General features: G+C 41.0%; 1 protein-coding gene and 1 pseudogene across 2 annotated transcripts; one reads left to right on the top strand and one right to left on the bottom strand.

Moving 5' to 3' along the window:
• The first annotated feature begins 428 nt into the window (after positions 1–428).
• Positions 429–11,547, top strand: LOC127449778 (eukaryotic translation initiation factor 3 subunit D). 2 transcript variants are annotated; one of them, XM_051713319.1, is made up of 16 exons: positions 429–503; positions 1,342–1,467; positions 3,460–3,505; positions 3,615–3,751; positions 3,864–3,949; positions 4,039–4,111; positions 5,366–5,487; positions 5,581–5,713; positions 5,838–5,985; positions 6,465–6,595; positions 6,735–6,820; positions 7,015–7,144; positions 7,231–7,373; positions 10,682–10,874; positions 11,278–11,371; positions 11,470–11,547. In XM_051713319.1, the coding sequence occupies exons 2-16, from the start codon at positions 1,345–1,347 to the stop codon at positions 11,481–11,483; spliced, it is 1,659 nt and encodes a 552-aa protein (XP_051569279.1). In that variant the 5' UTR covers positions 429–503; positions 1,342–1,344; the 3' UTR covers positions 11,484–11,547. The 2 variants fall into 2 exon arrangements, 1 of the variants encoding a protein (XP_051569279.1); XR_007898803.1 differs by lacking the exons at positions 11,278–11,371; positions 11,470–11,547 and adding an exon at positions 10,311–10,416 and having other exon boundaries at positions 10,682–10,820.
• Positions 11,548–13,338: 1,791 nt separating this feature from the next.
• On the bottom strand, positions 13,339–23,809 carry LOC127450968 (amine sulfotransferase-like; annotated as a pseudogene).
• Positions 23,810–25,189: the final 1,380 nt, after the last annotated feature.

Below are 25,189 nucleotides of genomic sequence, written 5' to 3'. Positions count from 1 at the left end.
GCACTGAACATATCAAACATACAAGCTTTCACAGAAGACAAACACTACAAACACGATTAAAAGACTAATTTTTTGCCATCAGCCATTAATGTTTGCATTTACTTATTCTTCCTAAAGCTCACTAACTGCTACTGATTAAATACAGTCTAAAAAATAATAATAATAATTGTCAGGTTGGATTTTATATCTGAGATGTTGCATTTGTGTTGTAGTTAATATCAGTGTTTAATGTGTCTTACCTGAAAAGTGGAAATGTAAAAACTAACGATGCAAATCTACTTAATTGTTCCTACTTCATTTTTCATATAGCCCAGTTCAAAATGAGAGGCATTATTTTCTCAATTAAATAAGTTGTGTGATCTTTTAACTCTCGCTCTGGGACTTTTATTTTAGCTGTGTCGTGGAGTGCCGTACATTTTGGCGGATTTCTTTACGGCACGGGCTCTCCACCGCACCGTCTGGGAGTAGTCGTGCACCCTCAACTGAATACGAAATCAGTATAGGTAGGTTTTGTGCGAAATGTCCTTGAGGATTTTATTACTACAGTCTGGACTAAACACACAAAGAACTGATGCTTGCAGCAGATTTTCAACTAGTCGAGCAACTTTCCAGTTGAATCAGTCAGCTGGGTTCACGCGCTCAATCCTTTACCTTGAGTTGCTTGTAATTTAAACTGCACACTTCACAATGTGAAGACGACTTGCATTGATTAATATAATCTACTTTAAACCTTAAAACCTGTACGGCAAAGAGAGAGTGGAAGCTTCCAGTGTGCGATTTGGTTAGCATCAAAACGGTTCATCATGGCCGTTTGTAAAAAAAATCATGATGTGCGCGCACTGGCCACAATACTCATAGATTGAGAAAGAAGCTTTTGGGTCATGTGTCCGGAACCGGCTTTCCAGAATGAGAATGAGACCAATGAGAAAGAAGCTTTTGGGTCATGTGTCCGGAACCGGCTTTCCAGAATGAGAATGAGACCAATGAGAAAGAAGCTTTTGGGTCATGTGTCCAGAACCGGCTTTCCAGTAGTTGGTCTCCGAGTACAAAAGAAAAACTAATTATAAAAACCGTATAGTGACTCTGTAACAAGTGTATTATATGCAAAATACCAATCTAACATAATATTACAATTATACTATTTTAAGTTAAATTATTTAGTTCTATTATTGCTACAATAGATCACTATTATCATTATACAGTATTCTTATAACATGCTGTCATGGAATTTCTCCCCACTATTTCCTCTGCACATAGTTTACCACCTGAAAGTGTTAGTGATGTTTAGTCTACGGTCATGGCATCTGCATTATTCTGTTTGCATTTGATCTTTTCTGTCAGGCAATGGCAAAATTCCATGCACCTGTGATCCAGGACAACCCGTCTGGATGGGGTCCTTGTGCTGTTCCTGAGAAGTTTAAAGACATGCCTTACCAGCCTTTCAGTAAGGGAGACCGATTGGGAAAGGTAAATTCTTTTTTTATATTCCGTAACCATTCCCTACCAACTTTGTTAGACTCTGAAATATTGTACTTTTTTTACAGGCACATATTGTGCAATACAGGGCTACTCAGTTTGGAAAGCTCAGGGACTTTTATTATATACGTATGTTTGTAAAATTATTAATATTTATACACTCACCATCACTATGGTCCTAATAAAATGCCCAACATGGTCTTCTGCTGTTGTACCCCATCAGCCACAAGATTCGACATGTGGTGCATTCTGAGATGATATTCTTCTCACCACAATTGTACAGAGCGGTTATCGGAGTTACTATAGACTTTCTGTCATTCTCTGTTGACCTCTCTCATCAACAAGGCATTTCCGTCCACAGAACTGCCGCCCACTGGATGTTTTTTGTTTTTGGCACCATTCAGAGTAAATTCTAGAAACTGTTGTGTGTGAAAATCCAAGGAGATCAGCAGTTACAGAAATACTCAAACCAGCCCATCTGGCACCAACAATCATGCCACAGTCCAAATCACTGAGATCAAATTTTTTCCCCATTCTGATGGTTGATGTGAACATTAACTGAAGCTCCTGAACCATATCTGCATGATTTTATGCGTTGAATTGCTGCCACACGATTGGCTGATTAGATAATCACATGTATAAGTAGGTGTACAGGTGTACCGAATAAAGTGCTCTGTGAGTGTAGTAAACATTTTATATACTAAGAATCATTAATTTTATAGTAATTATTTTATACAATATATTTAACCTATAAATTAGTGGTGTAACAATTACATTTTCTCATGGTTTGGTTTTTCATTTTCAAGGAGTCACTTTCTATTCATTGCAATACAAAAAGCAGATATGATCAGTTCTGTTGTCACTGTAATAAACACCATGAGTGTTTCGCAACATCACACTCACATCAGTTAAGTAAAAAAAAAAAAAAAAAAGTGAGAGGTACTGTATATCCAATATCAACTCCAAAACTTCTCCAGTGAGAGATAATGAAGATTTTTTTCACCCTTTTTAGCATATCACTCCGGATCACTAATAAGCATTTGCATGAAGGCGTCTCAACACACTTATTGCAGGATAAACTATATTTTTTTCCTGTTATGACAGTTATGTCAAGCTAGCATACATCTCTCGTGAGCTATTCAAATGGGTTTAACACATATTTGTGCAGATGAGTGACTCTCAAGTGAGATTGAGAGCATTCATGTTTGATTAACAGACCACATATGTGCGCACATACTGTTTCTATGAAGGCATCTGCAGACTGACTGCTGCTCTCAAAAATTAGCACTTCATTCTGAGTTTAAAGGTACATTCAGTAACTTTTTGTTTGTGTCATTTTGGATTTACAGTGATACCTAATGGTGTGGATGCAGCATAATTCAAAATCAATAGTTTTCAGTGACAGATGCCATTGTAGAAATTCACTATTCACAATCAGCCATGATTAATTTAATCCAAGAGTGAAAGTGTCCAATAACAAGACGGTTACTGAGATTAAGTGAGTAGTATTCAGCTGGTCATGTGATTCTAAAATGGCAGCCCCCATGAGGGAATTTTATTCTACCCTTCCCCAAGTAGAGTAAAACAGCTTTTTATAAGATTACTGATATGACTAGAGTCCTCAACTCGTGTGTGGTCATGATTTTCTACATATGTTTCAAAATTACAGTTCATTTCTTTAGGAGTAAAACATTTTGTGTGGGGAAAAAATTACTGAGTGCACCTTTAACATCAGCTATGCTCAGATATTATTTATTTCATTCATTACATCCTTTTGCAGTTTAATTTCCTCTCTAACTGCACTGGGATTCAGCAATAAAGACAACAATTCATACACATTTGATTTAGATAAATGCATTTTTGATGATGAAATCACAAACGATGGCTTGGCCGCATGCAGACCACTGGCCGTGTTGAGCAGTGCTGGTGAAATTAATGATCAGATATGAAAAAATATATAATTACAATCAATCCTCTGAACAGGTGGCTGACTGGACTGGAGCAACATACCAGGATAAGAGATACACAAGTGAGTGTTTATTCGCCCCAACCGCATTTGCTATGTTTGATCAGCACGTGCCTGCTTTCATCAAAAAAGGCACTTTTCAGTCAGGATTGTGTGTTTCTGTTCTGTGTAGATAAATACTCATCTCAGTTTGGAGGAGGCAGTCAGTATGCTTACTTCCATGAAGAGGATGAGACCAGCTTCCAGCTGGTAGATACTGCCAAGACTCAGAAGACTGCCTATCAGAAGAACCGTATGCGATTTGCTCAGGTAGAGCTGTACCCCTAACATTTATATTCTGTATCTCTCTCTTATGCTTTTGCTTTCTCACTGCTGGCATACTTTAAGCCTTCATATGCTTTCCTCTGCTTCTGTTCTGCAGAGGAATCTTCGGAGAGACAAAGACCGCAGGACCCTTACTCAGTTCAACATGCAGACCTTGCCTAAGAGCGCCAAGCAGAAGGAAAGGTGAGTTCTGCTTAACCAGTAGAAAACTGATGACTAAAACTCAGTTGTGCCCTCACAGCACACACTCGGTCCTTTCTGTTTCTTAACAGGGACCGCATGCGCTTGCAGAAAAAGTTCCAAAAGCAGTTTGGGGTACGGCAAAAGTGGGATCAGAAGTCACAGGTATAAAATATGTGTGTGTCATCGGTATATTGAAGTTGCATCTCTTTTCATCTTTTTCTTTACTCTCATGCCCCACAGCTCCTCACCTTTCCTTTTGTTAATCTAATTTCAATGGTGAAATCTAATTTCATTCATTTTTGTTTCACAGAGATTGCTGCTTTCAGGTTTACACATCCCTAAACTTTAAATTGATAGTTCACCCAAAAATGAAATTTCTCTCAGCATTTACTTAACCTTGTGCCATCCCAGATGTGAATGGTGACAAAAGCTTTGAAGCTTCAAAAAGCACATAAAAGCCGCAAAAAGGTAATCCGCAAGACTCCAGTGGTTTAATCAATGTCTTCTGAAGTGATTCAATCAGTTTGGGGTGAGAACAGACCAAAATATAACTCCTTTTCCACTATAAATCTTGACATAAGCAGTCTCACCGGCTGGCGCTCTGTGCATGCGTCAAGCACTAGGAAATGTAATCGAGCTTGAAATCATGATCATGCCTAGAGACAGCAATGGAAAGTTGTACCGTGAAAAGGAGTTATTTTTGTCTGTTCTCACCCAAAACCAATTAGATCCCTTCAGAAGACATGGATTAAACCACTGGAGTTGCATGGATTACTTTTGTGCTGTCTGTATCTGTTTTTGGAGCTTCAAAGTTCTGGTCACCATTCACTTGCATTGTATGGACCTACAGAGCTGAAATATTCTTCTAAAAATCTTGTTTTCTGCAGTAGAAAGTCATACACATCTGGGATGGCATGAGGGTGAGTAAATGATGAGAGATTTTTCATTTTTGGGTGAACTATCCCTTTAACAAAGAAAGTGAACTGTGATTGTTTTTTTTTTTACATATCCCCTTCCTGCCTAATTGCGTGGTATTTTTTTTACATAATGTCATAGACATTATGTAAAAAAGTCATAGATTAATGACTAAATCAAACCCTCTAGCACTGATTGAAAATATGAAAACAAAATAATTTTCTCTTTAATTTTATTTCGTTTTTGTTTGCATTGTAGTGTATGGTTATACTGTTGTTAAGTTTTTTTTGGTTTTGTGCACTCGTTTTCTTTTTTTTTAGAAACCAAAAACATTTTTTCATTATTAGTTTACATATTTGTAGTAGTTTTGTAAACAATAATAACATTGTCACACTCATCTTGTATTTCAAGATTTTTCCTCCCCATCCACACTTTCACTCCCTGTAGTTTGGTGGGATATTGCTGTTCATTCTTTGTGACTCTGCTCTCTCTTCACCTCAGGTGCAGCTTAAGCCCAGGGACTCCTCAGTGGAGGTGCGCAGTGACTGGGAGGTGAAAGAGGAGATGGATTTCCCCAGGCTCATGAAGATGAGATACATGGATGTGGCTGACCCACTCGACATGTGAGCATCATGGCATCAACCATATTATTGTGAAATAATTCGCTGAGTGCATTGGCTCTTGAGGGAGTCCTTCATTGCTTTTCTCTTTACCAGTGAGTGCTGTGGAGCTCTTGAGTACTACGACAAGGCTTTTGATCGCATCACCACTCGCAATGAGAAACCTCTCAAGAGCATCAAGAGGATCTTCCACACTGTTACCACCACTGACGACCCTGTGATCCGCAAGGTACAATGAAGCACACTTGCACTGCAAGTCTTGAGTTGGCATTGCTGCTTCTGTCTGACAACTTTATAGACAGACTCCGCTATAAATGGTAGTGCTAATTCAGCTAATCTGAACTCACCCACAGCTGGCTAAGACCCAGGGAAATGTGTTTGCCACTGATGCCATCCTGGCAACTCTGATGTGCTGTACACGCTCTGTCAACTCCTGGGATATTATCGTTCAGCGTGTGGGCAACAAGCTCTTTTTTGACAAGAGAGACAACTCCGATTTTGGTAAGCATAAGCTTAAGTTGTCGCACTTTTGAAAATAACTTGTTTCTATACAGTATATGCCAGTGTCTAATAAAAAATAAAAACAATCAATCCAGAATCAGAGAATTTTTATAAAAAATGAATCTTAAACATGTTGTAAAGGTTTTTAGTTGTTGACCTGTTTTTATCTTTAAACCTGGATTTCGCTATGAAAAGCCATAGAAGCGTTAAAAACAAATTTGTTTATGCTCAACTCAAAGATATTTCATCAGCCCAATTTTTTTCTTTTTTTTTTTTTCTTTTTTCTTTTTTTAAGGTGAGTTCAATCTTTGTAAAATGATGGTTAAATATTAAGTAATGAAGAGGTCATGGAAATTCAGTGGTCAAAAGGGATAGAGATCATCATGAGTATACCAATTATCAGTGTGTTTGCTCCATAGAATAACATCTGTGCGGTTTTTCTATTTTGTGTCAAAACTAAAATTGTTTCTCCTTTGAAGACCTGCTTACCGTGAGTGAGACTGCGAATGAGCCACCTCAGGATGAAGGCAGCTCCCTCAATTCTCCCCGAAACCTGGCAATGGAGGCCACCTACATCAACCACAATTTCAGCCAGCAATGTCTCAGAATGGTATGCTTTTGCTATTTGCATAACCTGACAATGTCACAGTGGATTGTAAATCTGATCATTAACAAAATGGATGAACTTTTATGTTCTCAGGCAAACACATTTGTATGAATGCTATTTTTGATTGTTGTTTTGGTGTCAGGGAGGAGAGAGACACAAGTTCCCCAATCCTAACCCATTTGTTGAGGAGGACATAGAGAAGAGTGAGGTGGCGTCTGTTGCCTACAGGTGTGTGCTGACCTCTGCTGTTCATATGGAGCATAGCCACCTTCAAATATGCTGTGTCTTAAAGTTTTACTAAGAATAATGATATGGGTTATTGTACAGTAAAGTACTTGTTTGTTTGCTGGTAAATATGCGTCAGTTGGCTGACTATAGAGTGACAGCTTCATTGAGAAATGATCCACCTGACTGATTTTCAGGTATCGGAGGTGGAAGCTGGGGGAAGACATTGACCTCATTGTCCGCTGTGAGCATGATGGAGTGATGACTGGAGCAAACGGAGAAGTGTCTTTCATCAACGTCAAGACCCTGAACGAGTGGGACTCCCGGGTAGGAAAGGGAAAGGAAGACGGATAATTGTATTTGGGCTTTTTGCTTTGAAGTGCCACATTGAATATAACTGTGTTTTTCTGCAGTATTGCAATGGAGTGGACTGGCGACAAAAACTGGACTCCCAGAGGGGAGCAGTTCTGGCCACAGAGCTGAAGAACAACAGCTACAAATTGGCCCGCTGGACCTGCTGTGCTATTCTTGCAGGATCCGAGTACCTCAAATTAGGGTGAGTAAACCACACATGGGGCCACTGCTACAATTCCAACGACACTGCATACATTATAAATAAGCATGTGACGTTATCAAATTTTCATGTCACGATAATTGCTGAAGCTTTTATCATGGTATACAGTATTATTGTGGTATTGAATTACATTACAAAAAAGGGTTGAATCATAAACTTTATTGCTGTTCTCTTAATAAGTTTACTTTTTCAAAACCAAACTGGCCTTTAAATTAGCGGATAATAAAGAACTTCGAACAAAACCCTGAACGTTTAAAAAACTACTATCAACACCGTAGATACATAGCCAAATATAACATTACGTTGATGTCTTCATATTTAAATGATCATTATGCCACTGGGCCACTGATCATTACAGACCTTGTCTTTTTGAGGCTAATGTTTATGTTGTAATTTTAACAACTTTCAACTTGTATTTTTCAACCAGCTCCTAGGCTAAAACAATAGTATGCATGTCTTTTTCTGGATAGCAAGCCAATTGCTAATATATTGCTAGGTGCTAGCTACAAATTTAATAAACTTAAGTTCACTCACACTATATGGCAATGTACGATTATGTTGCGTTCCAACTTGAACTTGATATTGAAATCATCATTGTAACACATTGCCATTATTAATTACAGGACTTACCGTTAACTGATTGCAACTGTATTTGAGTTGTTACTACAAGATGCGAACGTAACTGTGTGATGTGAAAGTGGAGTTTTAGCAAACTACTCTTCGGCCACTTGAAAGCAAGCTACACATTATCTGCAAATGGCAACAACAGTTCACTCTTAGTTGTCTCTTAGTAGTGGTTTCTTAGAGTGTTGTCTCTGTTTTCAAAAACAGTTTGGAAAAATGAGCAGAACTGTCACAACTTACCTTTATCTCACTGAATTGCATGCAATGATTGTCCTGCAGATGAGCAAACATGTTGGAGGTGTTTCCATGTTTCGCTGCCATTTTTTTGCCACATGTTTTGCTCAGAGGGAAACCATCTCCAACCAACAATCCCTCTGCATTTTTATGGAACCTAAAATACTTCCACTTTTCAGACTTAACCCTATTAGAAGGCAGATAAAGGGTCGGCTGCGTTCCTTCTTCAGCCATGCTTCTAGTCCACGGTGGTTTGTTTACATCAGAGTGCACATGTGTCATTTGTTGTGAATCTTGATTCGTTGATGGGATAAAAACTGCTGTTTGACAAGAAAAATCTAAACAATTTGGCTAAAAGTTTATCTGGAAATTTTATGGTGTTTTGAAGTGCCCACGTTAACAATCATATTTCATATTTTGTTATGTTGCAGCCTTAGACCCAGTACTTAGTTGAAGCACCTTTGGTAGCGATTACAGCCTCAAGTCTTTTTGGGTATGCAACAAGCTTTGCACACCTGGATTTGGGGATTTTCTGCCATTCTTCTTTGCAGATCCTCCCATGCTCTGTCAGGTTGGATGGGGACCATCAGTGGACAGCCATTTTCAGGTCTCTCCAGAGACGTTCGATTGGGTTCAAGTCCAGGCTCTGGCTGGGCCACTCAAGAACATTCACAGAGTTGTCCCTAAGCCACTCTTGCGTTGTCTTGGCTGTGTGCTTAGGGTCATTGTCCTGTTAGAAGTTGAACCTTCAGCCCAGTCTGAGGTCCTGAGTGCTCTGGACTAGGTTTTCATTAAGTATATCTCTGTTTTTTGCTGCATTCAGCTTTCCTTTAACCCTGACCAGTCCCCCAGTACCTGCCACTGAAAAACACCCCCACAGCATGATGCTACCACCACCTTGCTTTACCGTTGGGATGGTATTGCACAGGTGATGAGCGGTGCCTGGTTTCCTCCAGACATGATGCTTGGAATTGAGGCCAAACAGTTCAGTCTTCATTTCATCAGACCAGAGAACCTCTTACAGTCTGAGAGTCCTTTAGGTGCTTTTTTTCAAATTCCAAGCGGGCTTTCACATGTCTTGCACTGAGAAGAGACTTCTGTCTGGCCACTCTGCCATAAAGCCTAGATCGGTGGAGTGTTGTCCTTCTGCAAGTTTCTCCCATCTCCACACATGATGTCTGGAGCTCAACCAGAGTGACAATGAGGTTCTTGGTCACTCTTATCAAGGCCCTTCTCCCCCTGATTGTTCTGTTTGGCCATCTAGCCAGCTCTAGGAAGAGTCCTGGTTGTTCCAAACTTCCATTTAAGAATTATGGAGGCCACTGTGCTCTTGGGAACCTTCAATTCAGCCAAAATATTTTTGTAGCCTTCCCCAGATCTGTGCCTCGACACAATCCTGTCTCTAAGCTCTGCAGACAGTTCCTTTGACCTCTTGGTTTGGTTTATGCTCTGATATGCATTTACAGATGTGAGACCTTATGTAGACAGGTGTGTGCCTCTCCAAATCATGTCCAATCAACTGAATTTGCCACAGGTGGTCTCCAATCAAAGTGTAGAAACATCTCAAAGATGAGCTAAATTTCAAGTGCCAAAGCAAAGAGTCTATATATATATATGCAAAAACCAGATTTTTGATAACTTTGCTTTGTCATTATGGGGTATGGTGTGTAGATTGATGTGAAAAAACAAAATAATTTTAAACATTTTAGCATAAGGCTGCAACATAACAAAACGTGAAAAAAAACGAAGGGGTCTGAATACTTTCTGAATGCAATGTATGTATTCAGATTAAAATATATTGCATTATTCTGGCAGCCAATAAAGCATTACGAGTCAACACAAAAAGTTTAGACAAATATATTGTTTATTGCTGACAGCCATCCATTTTGCAATTGAGTTGGTCAGTCTCTCATGTTCTCACAGGATGCGTTCTTGTGTTACACTTTTGTAGCATCTTACTGGTTTTAGTGTCATAAACACTGTGTTTTTAGGACACTGTGCCAAGTTAAACATAGTTGAAACTTTGAAAAACATGTCTTGATCCCTGCATTCTGTGCTTAGTCCTGCTTAGTGCTACATGTGAGGTTTGTTGAGGCGTGCCAACTGCCCCCTGCTGACTCTGCCCATAAAGAATGAACATGTAATTCAAGCTTGAATTGCTCCAATGGTAGGAAAACACATACTTTTTAAATTTAAGTATGGGTTAGGGGTCATGATTAATTGCATACATTTTTTTGAAAGCGTTGTTTAATGCATTAAATCGAAGACCTAATTATAACCCTTTCGTATGCTGTATGGAATTCATTTTTTAGTCTTTCTGTATATCTCTAATCTGATTTCTGACCACATGACATGTGCCTTCATTTATGTGCTTTATTTTAAATATTAAACTACAAAAGGCTCATGGCTAATTAAGAAACCCTTCCCTTTAGGTACGTCTCTCGTTATCATGTAAAGGATTCATCTAGGCATGTCGTCCTGGGCACACAGCAGTTCAAGCCCAATGAGTTTGCCAGCCAAATTAACCTGAGCATGGAGAATGCCTGGGGCATCCTGCGCTGTGTGATTGACATCTGTCGCAAGCTGGAGGAGGGCAAATACCTCATCCTCAAAGACCCAAATAAGGTGAGGAGAGAGCTGTCTGTCATTCTGCAGAATTAAGATCTTTTTGACATGTACTGCTACACTGTTGGAATATCTAAACGCCTTTGTGTGAATTGAGAAGATTATCAAAAGGGGTTGTTTTTGTCTTTTTGACCTGAACCACAAAATCCATCTAATAAATCATAATACACAGCTTGTGTACTAAAGAAATCTACTGTTTTAACACACCTGCATAGTTGTGTTAAAACCATAAAGGTGACTACTGGTATGTTGTTAATTTGAAATTACCTGTAACACTATGCTGTAAAGAAACTCGGCATGAGACAACAGGAATCACCTTTTTTGTACCATAATGTAAGGGGAATTTTTGAATTCATGACTCTCCAAGTGCTACAGTTAAGTCAAATTTGTGTTTCTTTAACAGCAAGTAATCAGGGTGTACAGCCTGCCTGATGGGACCTTCAGCTCTGATGAAGACGAAGAGGAGGATGAGGAAGATGATGAAGACGACGAAGAGGGTTAAGAGAACAGATGAATAGTTTTTCACTTAATTGCCTGTATCCATAATTTTTCATTCAGTTACTTATGTTTCTTAATTGTTTGCTTTCTCCAACAGATGAAGACAATTAAGGGATCATTAACAGCTGGCGTCATTATGTGTTTTAACACTGTCAGAGCTGAATAAAGATAATTCATTATTCATACGCTGTTGTGATGTCTCTGTTTAATTATCATACACTTCTGGAGCTTGGAAGCAATACAAATTACCATTTCTTTTTAGGAATTTATGTATGCTGATGAACAAATGTAATTTTTTTGTATTTTCAAAATGAATTTATAGTAGCTTTTAACTGACAAATATAAAAGTCATGCCTTTTCTTTTTTTTTTAAATAATAAAATTATGAAATTCTTTGGCATTTCAAAATATACATTACCAGTTTGATTCATGTGAACACATATTTATTTAACACTTCTGTGAATTTTATTTAAATAACATAATATAAAATGTATATTAACATCTAATGTGAGAATTACTAGTAATTTGAATGAATTTCCTAATATTCGTAACCAGTGGCGTAGCCAAAGGTGGGCGGCCCAAATTAGACCCAGGCCCACCCAGAATATTACAGATAATTCTTTGACTTCAAATATATATTTATAAAAATAGTTTAAAAAAATGCATAAATTCTGATTTCTGAAAGTGTTAAAGAACTGTTTGAATGTGCTGCTTCTGTTGTTAAGGAAAATTTGGTCCAAAAACAATTTGGGTGAAAACATGGCCCATACATTTTTATTGAGGCCCACCCAAAAGTAATTTTCTGGTTACACTCATGCTCATAACTGCTCAATACAACTTGATAGTCAAAATGTATGAAACCATCATACAATTCAAGTACAACATTAATGCTTCTTTACTATGTTTTTAAGCTAAATCTATTCTATTTACCTGGCTGAACTGCCAGATGTTACTGCGTGTGTCTGCTGCAAGCTGGTTCATCATCAGATGGCTGCTGAGTAAAATGTGGACAATTTAGTCTTTCAAGCCCTATTTAGACTAATGTGTGCGTGAACTTCTGCTCTTGTTACACCCCCTTGAGACAGTAGTACTTTTGATTGCTATGTCTGTTTTATCTGTCGTGACTTTTTTTGTACAGGAATGTGTGTGACTGTACTTGTATATCGGTGTGCATGTTTGTAAAATAGATGCAGTCCCAGTGAGAGACAAAAAAGTGTGTGAGAGTATGGGAAAGATGCTAAATGTAAGTAAAGTGTTTATAAGAAAAAAATCAAATTCATAGATGTACAAAAAATATATACATAATATGTTTAAATCCACAGTTGATGCCCGGGTCAAAATTGACCCGCAAACACAAAAAATGTTTTTTTTTTTTTTTTTATGATTTAATTGCAAACTATTTTATTACAAAAATTGAAAAAAATAAATTAATAATAATAAAAAAAAATGTATTATGTGTATTTTGATAGTCTTGACAAAGTCACGAAGTTTGGATTGCGCACTAAAAACTATGTGGAATTTAAAATTGATCTACCTCTCCTGGGTCAAATATGACCCGTACACAATAGGAGGGTTAAATTTGTAGGCAGATTGGCTGTTATTGCTTTTCCAGCCCTAGAGAAACTAAACCTGCTCAAACAAGCCATTGATGTCAATAGCAAACAATCATAAAAATATTCAATCAGACTTTTAAAAAAATAATAATTATATAAAGATTCCATTTATTTAACTTCATCCTTCTATGTCAAACCCATATGTCATTATTTCTTGCTCTTACCAGAAGTTTTGAGGAAAGCAGCTTCCACAGCCTATTGCTCTTATTGACAAACTAAAAAAAAGTATGTAAATTGTTAAAAGCGTAATGCTGATGTACACTTAGTTCACTATAACATATGGAGAAAAAAAAAAAAACATGCTGGTTCTGTTGTTTATCTAACATCAGCTTTATTTGTTTTGATGTCCAAGTCCTAGGTGAACTGCAGTGGTAAGTTTTTCATCCTTTCTTAAAAGATCTGGTCAAACATCTCACTTTGAGCCACAGTGAAGGTGTTCTTCCAGTCTCCTACTGTACCTGCAATAGCAAAACAATGGTGTTTATAATAACGTCCTGGTTACTTTCGTAACCTCCGTTCCCTGATGGAGGGAACGAGACGTTGTGTCGATGTAGTGACACTAGGGGTCACTCTTGGGATCCCCAAAAACCTCTGCTTTTTTGAAAAAAGGCCAATGAGAATTGGCGAGTGGAATTTGCATGCCACTCCCCCGGACATACGGGTATAAAAGGAGCTGGTATGCAACCACTCATTCAGGTTTTTTGCTGAGGAGCCGAGACCAGGTCCCGGCCATTTCAGCGGGTAGTTCAGCATTGTGGCAAGAGGGACACAACGTCTCGTTCCCTCCATAAGGGAACAGAGGTTACGAAAGTAACCAGGATGTTCCCTATCTGTCACTCACTCGACGTTGTGTCGATGTAGTGACACTAGGGGTCCCTATAAAAAACACCACAACTAGCTGAACTGTGTTGTGTGAACTGGCGGTGTGTGACGGGCAGACTGCTGTGTGCCTCGTAGCCAGTGCACCAGGCCGTCATGTAACCTCCCCCAACGCTCTTATGAGTGTCGAACGGTCCATCAGGAACAAGTCGACTGCTCAACTATAGGGACAGGCTAGCCCAGCCGAGGCCTCTTTTCCCTCTCTTTTCTCCCCAAAAAGAGTTGAATTTGTTAACTGACTGGGATCCATAAATGTCTGTGTCGGGGGGTTTCCCTCCCAAGGGGAAGACACCGCGGAGACCACACCCCGCCCAAAAAGAGTCTTGTTGGAAGTATGTCATGTGGAGAGGTCCCATGGTAGGTCCTACCCAAAGGGGGAGGAGTTTCTACAGAGCATGGCGACCGGGGGCAGAGGGGCCTCTGCCCAAAGAAGACGCAGTTTGCCGTCAGGGAAACAATTTGCGGAAGATATCACATGGGGTCGCCTTCAGGGAACCAGCACATGTGGAGCACCTACCTCAGTACAGGGGCTCATTAGCGTACTGGGCCGGTCAGCGAGTTTCTCTGCAAACTCAGCTGCCAGAGGGCTAAGGAGGAAAGTCATCCAGGGATCACAATCTGTGAACACGACTGGGAGTCAAGAGCACATGTCTTCACCTCAAGGGAGGGGAAAGGCGCTATGCGCAAGCGGTACACCCGGCCAGTTGTCCCGGAACTTACCTGCTCGTGCCTGCCAACCCAGAGATTGTAGAACCTCACAAAGGTGTTGGGTGTTGCCCAGTCCGCTGCTCTGCAGATATCTGCCAAAGAGGTGCCACTGGCCATGGCCCAGGAGGCCGCCACACTCCTGGTGGAGTGGGCTCATAACCCCGCAGGGGGTGGCATGTCCTGAGCCTGATATGCCATTGTGATGGCGTCGATGACCCAGTGGGCGATCCTCTGTTTGGAGACAGCACTTCCTTTCCGCTGTCCACCAAAACAAACAAAGAGCTGCTCGGAGCTTCTAAGGTTCTGCGTGCGATCCAAATAGATGCGTAAAGCTCGCACCGGACACAGCAACGCCAAGGCTGGGTCTGCCTCCTACTGGGGCAGTGCTTGCAGGTTCACCACCTGATCCCTAAAAGGGATCGTGGGAACCTTGGACACATAGCCCGGTCGGGGTCTCAGGATCATGTGATAGTAACCAGGATCGAACTCCAGGCATGATTCGCTGACATAGAATGCCTGCAGGTCCCCTTCGCTTTTGATGGAAGTGAGCGCAGTCAGGAGGGCAGTCTTGAAAGAGAGTGCCTTAAGCTCAGCTGACTCCAAGGGCTCAAAGGGAGCTCCCTGTAGACCCTGAAGGACTACGGAGAGGTCCCATGAGGGGACGAGGCGCGGTCTGGAGGGATTCAACCTCCTAGAACTTCTCAGGAACCTGATGATTAAGTCATGCTTCCCCAAATACTTACCATCTACTGCATCATGATGCACCGAAATAGCGGCTACATACACCTTCAAGGTGGAGGGGGACAGCTGCCCCTCCAGCCTCTCCTGCAGGAAGGAAAGCACTGATCCGACTGCAGATCTCTGGGGGTCTTCGCGTCGGGAAGAACACCACTTAGTGAACAGACGCCACTTCAAGGTATACAAGCACCTCATAGAGGGAGCCCTAGCCTGAGTGATTGTGTCTACCACCACAGGTGGTAGGCCACTTAGGTCTTCCACGTCCCGTCCAGGGGCCAGATGTGGAGATTCCAGAAGTCTGGTCATGGGTGCAAGATGGTGCCCCGTCCCTGAGAAAGAAGGTCCTTCCTGTGAACACGACCGGGATGTGAGTGGCTCGTAGCGACTTGAGGTGCTGCTGACTCCAGAGGAGGAGACGGCGGGCGAGTTGTGACATATAATTGGAGCGTAGACCACCTTGGCGGTTGATGTACGCTACCGATGCTGTGTTGTCCATCCGGACCAACACGTGCTTGCCCTGGATCAACGGCCGAAACCTCCGCAGGGCAAGCAGTACTGCCAACAACTCTAGGCAGTTGATGTGCCAACACAGCCAGTCCAGGAGCCTGCGGCTGTATGCCCATTGCATACGGCACCCCAGCCCATCTTGGAGGCATCTGTTGTAACCACGACACACCTGGAGACCTGCTGTAGGGGAACCCCTGCCCATAGAAATGCAAGGTTGGTCCAAGGGCTGAAGAAGCGGTGACAGATCGGCGTGATGGCCATGCAATGTGTCCAGCGGTGCCATGCCCATCTTGGGACTCGAGTCTGAAGCCAGTGCTGAAGTGGTCTCATATGCATCAACCCGAGCGGTATGGCCGCCGCTGAGGATGCCATATGTCCCAGGAGCCTCTGAAAAGGTTTCAGTAGAACCGCTGTTCTCCATCTGAACGCCTTCAGACAGTTCAGCACCGACTGTGCCTGCTCATTCGTGAGGCGCGCTGTCATCTAGACTGAGTCCAACTCCAGACCGAGAAAAGAGATGCTCTGAACCGGGGAGAGCTTCCTCTTTTCCCAGTTGACCCAAAGCCCCAGTCGGCTGAGGTGCCGGAGCACGAGGTCCCTGTGTGCGCACAGCAACACTCAAGAGTGAGCTAGGATTAGCCAGTCATCGAGATAGTTGAGGATGCGGATGCCCACTTCCCTTAGCGAGGCAAGGGTAGCCTCTGCGACCTTCGTGAAGATGCGAGGGGACAGGGACAGGCTGAAGGGGAGGACCTTGTACTGGTAAGCCTGGCCTTCGAAGGCAAACCGCAGGAAGGGTCTGTGTCGAGGTAAGACCGAGACGTGAAAGTACGCGTCCTTCAGGTCATCTTGATGCCGGATGCTCGCTAGAATGCATTTTTGTGTCAGCATCTTGAACGGGAGTCTGTGCAAAGCCCGGTTCAGTACTCACAAGTCCAGGATTGGTCGCAACCCACCTCCTTTTTTGGTACTCTATGGCGCCCTTGCGCAGAAGGGTAGCGATCTCCGCGCGCAAGGTAGCGGCGTTCTCGCCCTTCACTGAGGTGAAGCGGACGCTGCTGAACTTGGGCGGGCACCTGGCGAACTGAATCGCGTAGCTGAGTCGGACGGTCTGGGTCAGCCACCACGACAGGCTGGAAATTGCGAGCCATGTGTCCAAACTCCGGGCAAGTGTACAGAGGATGTGTTGTATGGCCTCCGTCTGCTGCTTCACCACCGAGAACTGCTGGGCAAAGTCCTTGATGGTGTTGCCGAATAGGCCAACCTGGGAGATGGGGGCGTCATGGAACCGTGCCTTGTCAGCCTCGTGCATCTCAACCAAGTTGAGCCAAAGGTGGCGCTCCGGATCACCAGGGTGGACATCACCTGTCTGAGAGACCACGCTGTGACCTTCGTCGCCCAGAGAGCGAGGTTCCTGCATCAATCCTGGGTCAGAACTACCCTCGTGCATTTCTTTTAGCACCTTGGCTTGGTGTACTTGCAGGAGAGCCATGGCGTGCAGGGTGGAGGCGGCTTGTCCAGTGGCACCGTAGGCTCTAGCCATCAGGAATGATGTAAACCTACAGGCCCTGGACGGGGCGCCCCGAGCCCAGGAACCAATCATCGAGCAGCGAGGGTTCAGGGGAGAGCGGAGGGTTCCACTCTAGCCCGACGCTCGCAGGCGCCCGGGAAAGCATGTCCGTCATTTCCGCGTCGGCCTGGGACTGGGTGACCACTCCCGAAGGAGGAAGCCCAGTTAAAGCCTCTGCGTCCGACTGGATGAGCTGCTCTCCGATGCTGTGCTCGATAACTCTTCTTCTTCCTGGGCTCCGAACGAGATGTCGAACTCACCCTGAGAGGAGTGTGCAAGCGAGTGTGCTAGGAAATGGGAGGTCCGTGGAGGGATGCCCGGCGGAGGTGGTCCCATTGATGTCCCCAAATCGCCCCCAGTGCTAACCGGCATGGCCTCATACCTGTAGGTAGAAGGACCGAGGCGGGGAGCCGCTGGGGTGGCTTGCTTTCTTACGAATGCAAGCCGCGACCGCAACGTTTTTTTAGAATATACTCTTTTAGTTGTTTCTGCCGAAGCGCTCAGTGGCGTTCTCTGCACTCCACGGGTGCAGAGGGGGAGAAGCCCCTGAAATGCGCCGTAGAATCCAGCAGATGAGATGAATGAACTTCATGGATGAATTCAGCTTCAATGAATAGAACCGCTCGGCTCCGAAGAGAAAATCTGAATGAGTGGTTGCATACCAGCTCCTTTTATACCCGTATGTCCGGGGGAGTGAAATGCAAATTCCACTCGCCAATTGTCATTTGCCTTTTTTTTTAAAAGCAGAGGTGTTTGGGGCTCCCAAGAGTGACCCCTAGTGTCACTACATCGACACAAATTCGAGTGAGTGACAGATAGGGAACTTATGTTAATCCGATGATGAGCTGATCTTTGAACAATGACCTTTGTGCATGAATTGGGCTGAAGTAGTAGATCAGAAGGGATAAACTCATAGTTTGCTTTGAGGTATTGCTTCATGTTTTTAAAAGTGGCTTTCTCCACAATACGGGAGACTGCAGCATCATCCAGATTTTTTCCCAAGAACTGGAAGTATTTCTCCACTGCTGCTTATATCAAAAGCAAGTGCAAGAAAAACCTCATGAACATTTTAGAGATGTTGATTAAGTTCATCCACACATAACAGTAATCTCTGGATTGAGTGATGCATGTTAATGGGATATGGAAATTATCTCATTATTAACTCACCCGCATGATATCCCAGGTGTGTATGAATTTCTATCTTCACCAGAACACATTTGAAGAAAAACAGAAAAATATTTTAGCTCAGTAGGTCCTTAAAAGTGAATGGAGATTTCTCTTTTAAAGCTCCAAAAATCACAGACGGTCAGCATAAACATCATCGATACGACTTCAGCGGTTAAATAAATGTCTTCTAAAGTGACACAATCGCTTTTAGTGCAAAAAAAGATAAATATAATAATAATACTTTTTAACTATAATCCAACGCTTCTGAGAGGGTGGAGTTCAAGCGGTCTCTCGTGTGACATATTCGCATTGCCATGGATACAGATGTAATCTCATGTTCTCCACTCTGTTGAGACATCCAGGATGAGCACACAAACGCACCATTGTGAGTAAAGAAACAGATAAATACAGATCTAAGCCAAAACTAATGAAGCTACTGTACAGTGTTCCTCCTCACTTGTTAACAGTGCTGCTCTTCCGGCTGTGACACATGTGCATCAGTTCTCGCATGTTTCTAATGCCAATGCAATTATGTCACATGAGCGTACCGCTGCTCACCAGAAGCATGATTTAGAGTTTAAAAAAGTACTTAAATATTTATTTAATTTTGCACCAAAAGTGATTGTGATGCTTTAGAAGACATTATTTTAACAGCTGGTGTCGTATAAATGACGTTTATGCTGACTATCTGTGATTTCTGGAGCTTCAAAAGAGAAATTGCCATTCACTTGCATTTTAAGGACATACTGAGCTAAGATATTTTTCTATTTTTTTCAAATGTGTTCTGGTGAAGAAAGTCCTACACACCTGGAATATCATGAGGGTGAGTAAATAATGAGACAATTTTTATTTTTGGGTGAACTATCCCTTTGAGGTCCTAATTACTCACCATGACCATGTCCTCATATGTAAAAAAAAAAAAAAAAGAAAAAAAAAAAGGATGTTGTACTGATATCTGTTGTTGTACCACTCCCGGACGTGATCAAACCAAGATGCAGCCCCAACTACAGTGCATCCGGAAAGTATTCACAGCGCTTCACTTTTTCCACATTTTATGTTACAGCCTTATTCCAAAATGGATTAAATTCATTATTTTCCTCAAAATTCTGCAAACAATACCCCATAATGACAACGTGAAAGAAGTTTGTTTGAAATCTTTGCAAATGTATTAAAAATAAAAAACGAAAAAAAAATCACATGTACATAAGTATTCACAGCCTTTGCCATGACACTCAAAATTGAGCTCAGGTGCATCCTGTTTCCACTGATCATCCTTGAGATGTTTCTACAACTTGATTGGAGTCCACCTGTGGTAAATTCAGTTGATTGGACATGATTTGGAAAGGCACACACCTGTCTATATAATGTCCCACAGTTAACAGTGCATGTCAGAGCACAAACCAAGCCATGAAGTCCAAGGAATTGTCTATAGACCTCCGAGACAGGAGTGTATCGAGGCACAGATCTGGGGAAGGGTACAGAAAAATGTCTGCAGCATTGAAGGTCCCAATGAGCACAGTGGCCTCCATCATCCGTAAATGGAAGAAGTTTGGAACCACCAGGACTCTTCCTAGAGCTGGCCGCCCGGCCAAACTGTGCGATCGAGGGAGAATGGCCTTAGTCAGGGAGGTGACCAAGAACCCGATGGTCACTCTGACAGAGCTCCAGCGTTTCTCTGTGGAGAGAGGAGAACCTTCCAGAAGAACAACCATCTCTGCAGTACTCCACCAATCAGGCCTGTATGATAGAGTGGCCAGACGGAAGCCACTCCTCAGTAAAAGGCACATGGCAGCCCGCCTGGAGTTTGCCAAAAGGCACCTGAAGGACTCTCAGACCATGAGAAACAAAGATTGAACTCTTTGGCCTGAACGGTAAGCATCATGTCTGGAGGAAACCAGGCACCGCTCATCACCTGGCCAATACCATCCCTACAGTGAAGCATGGTGGTGGCAGCATCATGCTGTGGGGATGTTTTTCAGAGGCAGGAACTGGGAGACTAGTCAGGATCGAGGGAAAGATGAACGCAGCAATGTACAGAGACATCCTTGATGAAAACCTGCTCCAGAGCGCTCTGGACCTCAGACTGGGGCGAAGGTTCATCTTCCAACAGGACAACAACCCTAAGCACACAGCCAAGATAACAAAGGAGTGGCTCCGGGACAACTCTGTGAATGTCCTTGAGTGGCCCAGCCAGAGACCAGACTTGAACCCGACTGAACATCTCTGGAGAGATCTAAAAATGTCTGTGCACCGACGCTCCCCATCCAACCTGATGGAGCTTGAGAGGTCCTGCAAAGAAGAATGGGAGAAACTGCCCAAAAATAGGTGTGCCAAGCTTGAAGCATCATACTCAAAAAGACTTGAGGCTGTAATTGGTGCCAAAGGTGCTTCAACAAAGTATTGAGCAAAGGCTGTGAATACTTATGTACATGTGATTTTTTTTTTTTTTTTTCATACATTTGCAAAGATTTCAAACAAACTTCTTTCATGTTGTCATTATGGGGTATTGTTTGTAGAATTTTGAGGAAAATAATGAATTTAATCCATTTTGGAATAAGGCTGTAACATAACAAAATGTGGAAAAAGTGAAGCACTGTGAATACTCTCCGGATGCACTGTAAAACATATGGCATCTCTTAAATGAATTGACAGTGCCATTTTTATTACTATTACAAAGCCACAATAAATTATATTGTCCAGTACAGCTTGTTTAGAAGATGGGAGCCGGTTTAGGAATAGCACAAAGCCAACATCCCAAAAATGTTTAAAGCTCCGGTGTGGTGTAAGCCTTACCGTTTCCTGCTAGATACTGCTGAAGAAATTCTTCAAAATTCCTGGGTGTCTCAAGCTTGGCCCAGACATGGGAAAAGTGGAAATGACACCACATTGTCTTTTATATTTCTAATCACATACACAATCTGTCATTTAAAAGACATAAAGGTAATGAGACTTAGTCCAAAAATACTCATAAGCAAACAACAGGATTATTATTATCTTCTAGTGGCTGAAACTGACCTGTCTTTCACACAATATAATTTTATGAATTATTGATTTTGAGTTTGGCATGATGAACTGCTTAAATAAATAACTTTGCCCTCTTGTGCTTAAGTCCTATTGGCATTAGTGTGGGTGTAAGATGGGAGGCGAAGAGCCGGGGAGATGGCCGTAAGTGCCAAAGAGATGGCTTTTTAAAACTGAGTGTTAAGAAGTCACATTACACACACATAGGGGAGAGTGGGGTAAGATGAGCCTGTGGGTAAGTTGCCCCACCCCCTGTATCTAGGTAATTGTACATATTTGTAGTCATGTGACCTTGTAATCAGGAAGTATCCATAATTTTTATCTGGCTGTGAAGAGGACAAGCACATCGGAAAATTGCTAAGAGTGTTTTTATAGAATTTCTATAAAAAAAGAGTTTTTGTTTTTTTTGCTGGCCAAAGTAATTCTTTTATAATTGAGGTTTTCTGGTTATTGTGCCAAAGCAAATTTATTTAGGTACAAAATGACATGCATGATGTTGTATATCCAGTGTATAAGTAAATACCCATGATTTGATTAGCACAATAGAAACCCTGAAGCACTAAGCTAGGTGCTTTTTTCCAAAATGGTCACTATGGGGCAAAATGAACCAACAGTCTGAGGAAAGTTGAGCCACTTGTTTTTACTAAAAAAATTTGTTCCAACAACTAACTGTTCTGTTTATAATGTTTGCAATTAAAAGAGGACCTGAAAGAGTAAGATTTTTTATTTTTCTGGCAAAGACATTAGGTATTTACTGTAGGCTATGCTTTGATCTATGCTTTGATCATCCAATAAGAATTATAGTTATTAATTATTAGTGTTAAGGAAACAAGAGTAAAGTAGGAGATTATAATTAATAAATAAATAGATTCAAGATTAGAAATCACAGATACAAATTAATTTGTGTAATTTTATTCAGTGTATCACTGGAAAAATTATATCAGCCAACTTACCCCCAGATGGCTCATCTTACCCAATGACCAAGAGCAACTTACCCCTAACCTGGGGCAAGTTCACCCAATGGATCTCTTTTTATTAAAAGGCCATATGTTTGTGGCTTTCTGTCACATGCTCATATTTATAATATAAGTGATAGCAGACACCTTGAAATAAAGGCAGCTCTATTCATTTTACCTCTGTCTAATTTTTTGCTAGTATAGGAGACAACAAATGCATCTCCCCTACACATAAACATATTCTCTTTAGGGATAGTACCAAAGTAATAGGGGAAACTGGGCAGGTTGTCACATGGGAATGTTTGTACACAGGCTAACACAGACTATATGTCAGTAACTGTAAAGTTTTGAGTCAAAAGTCCAATTTCAAAAGTCTCTTGCAGTGGTTTGTTTTTTGGTTTCAAACACCTAGATCAAAATTGTCTTGAATCCCCAAACTAAAATCCCAGTATGATCGTATTTTTGTAATAGCTTATGGGTAAACAAGTGAATGCAATAAGACCACATTAAAATACATTAAGGCAAAATCCAACTTCAGTATTTAATTAGGGTAGCTTTTAAAGTGATAGTTATCTTATAATTCTGTCATAATTTACTCCCTTGTGTCTTTCTAAACCTGTATGATTTTCGTGCAAGGAACACAAAGGAGTTATCGAAGATTGCCTAAGCTTTGCTTCCGTACAACGAAAGTAAATGGTGACCATGGTTGTCAAGCAGTTTTCACTAGGTTTCTAGTGAATAATGGGTTAAATTTACATTCCATTTCTAACACAAATCAATCACATTTCTTTAGAAGACTTGAATTATAGTGTGTGAGTTGTTTGAAATGCTTTTATAGTGCTTTTTGGAGTTTGATAGCCACTAGTCCCCATCTAGTTTCATTTTACGGAAGAGAGCAGCACCACCATTCTTCAAATGATCTCCTTTTGTGTTGCATGGAAGAAAAACAAAAGAAACATGTTTGGAATGACATGAAGGTGAGCAAAGATGTAAATGACAGAATATATATATATATATATATATATACACTGTATGATGTTACAAAAGATGTTACCAAAAAACTTAATGACACAATCTCTCATATCTTGGTGACCATTCATATTAAAACTGAAAGACTGAAACATTTGTTATTCTTACCTGATTTTGGGTACGTCACCAAAAATATTTCACTGTCACGAATTTCAAAATGTTGAAGAGAGTCAATGTACTCCTCAGTGGTTTCACGTTGTGTGAAAACATAGCCCTTATATTTACATAGATAATTGTTAAGACATTCCATTGTGATCCGCTTCTATCAGCCTGCAATGTGGAGAAAAGTGTATGGCACCATCGGGTGTTCAGCTAACAGATGAACAAGTGTGGCAGAGCTGTTTCTTTAATCCAGTGAGGTTTGATGTTAATAATGTTATATAGTAATGATAATTATATTCAATATTTAATCTCTGCATTGATCTTATTGCTCTTTCATTGAGCTTCATAAAATGTTCAGTAAGCAACAGGCTTGATCTTCATAGGTTGTACTTTGGATATTTATGACAGTAAAAGAGGTTGTAAAGACAGCCTGATCAGCACTGATACAGTATTGTCATCGTTGACAACATACAGGGAAAGACAATTTTTAGATAAGGACGGATGAAATATGTACCCACAGTAACCAAAGATTTTCAGCTATAACAGACTCTGAATTAATCAAGAGAGGAGTGAAGCAGGTTACATTCTGTCTAATATTCCAATGAAATTATTTTACTTTTGTGAAGAGACAGAGCATTAGACCGGGAAACACTGAACAGATTTTCAGAGCATGGAAGAGACAACAGGATTAACACAATTTAATGGTCAGTCAAATCTTTTGAAAAATGTATAATTGTTTATTCACAGTAATCATATATTACTGTGGTAGTTGCAGTAAGAGTATTGTAACCACATGAAGACCATTAAACGGCTCCTCAATACCACGGTTTGATCAATGCAACAAATACCATAGCTGTCTGCAGCTATGGTATTTGTTATGAGAAATAGCCTAAGCTCATTTAGAAACTTGCCTTTTTTTTCTTATAGGATCCTAGTTATGCCAGTGCATGCTGCTTTTAACAATTAGTGTGTACACAGATGGAACTGTGCACATAATTAGAATATTATATGATATTTATTATCAGGGGAGCCATAATTGCAACAACCAACTGATATTACAGCGAAATACATTGTGTTTTTTATTGCTGTCTTAATCGCTACATTGCTACAGAAATATAGACTGAACAACATGTACCTTTGAAGGAGATAACAGTTTAAAATAATGTGTTCTATGATTTACTCATAATAAATAACAATTACTATGATTAGCCTTAAATAAATTAAATACCCCATACCCCCAGATTATTTATTTTTACTTGAAAATGTTGATGTGTTTGAAACTGTCTGTTTATATGGGAGTCATTTATGCTTATATTGACATGTGTGATATAACAGATGTTACATTTATTGGGCATTTCACTTATTTCTCTTCCTAACTTATCATAACTGATATGTCTCACTCCCCCAAAAATATTTTTTATCATGTCTGTGTGCAACAGTAATAAATAAATGACTGTTACAATTATTATTTTTAAGCAACAAAATGATTCTCTGTTCATATACTGTAGCAATTTCTTGTGTATAAAAC

This window comes from Myxocyprinus asiaticus, chromosome 13 (genome assembly GCF_019703515.2).
Source record: "Myxocyprinus asiaticus isolate MX2 ecotype Aquarium Trade chromosome 13, UBuf_Myxa_2, whole genome shotgun sequence".
Lineage (NCBI taxonomy): Eukaryota > Metazoa > Chordata > Actinopteri > Cypriniformes > Catostomidae > Myxocyprinus > Myxocyprinus asiaticus.
This window is presented reverse-complemented; position numbering and strand designations above follow the sequence as displayed.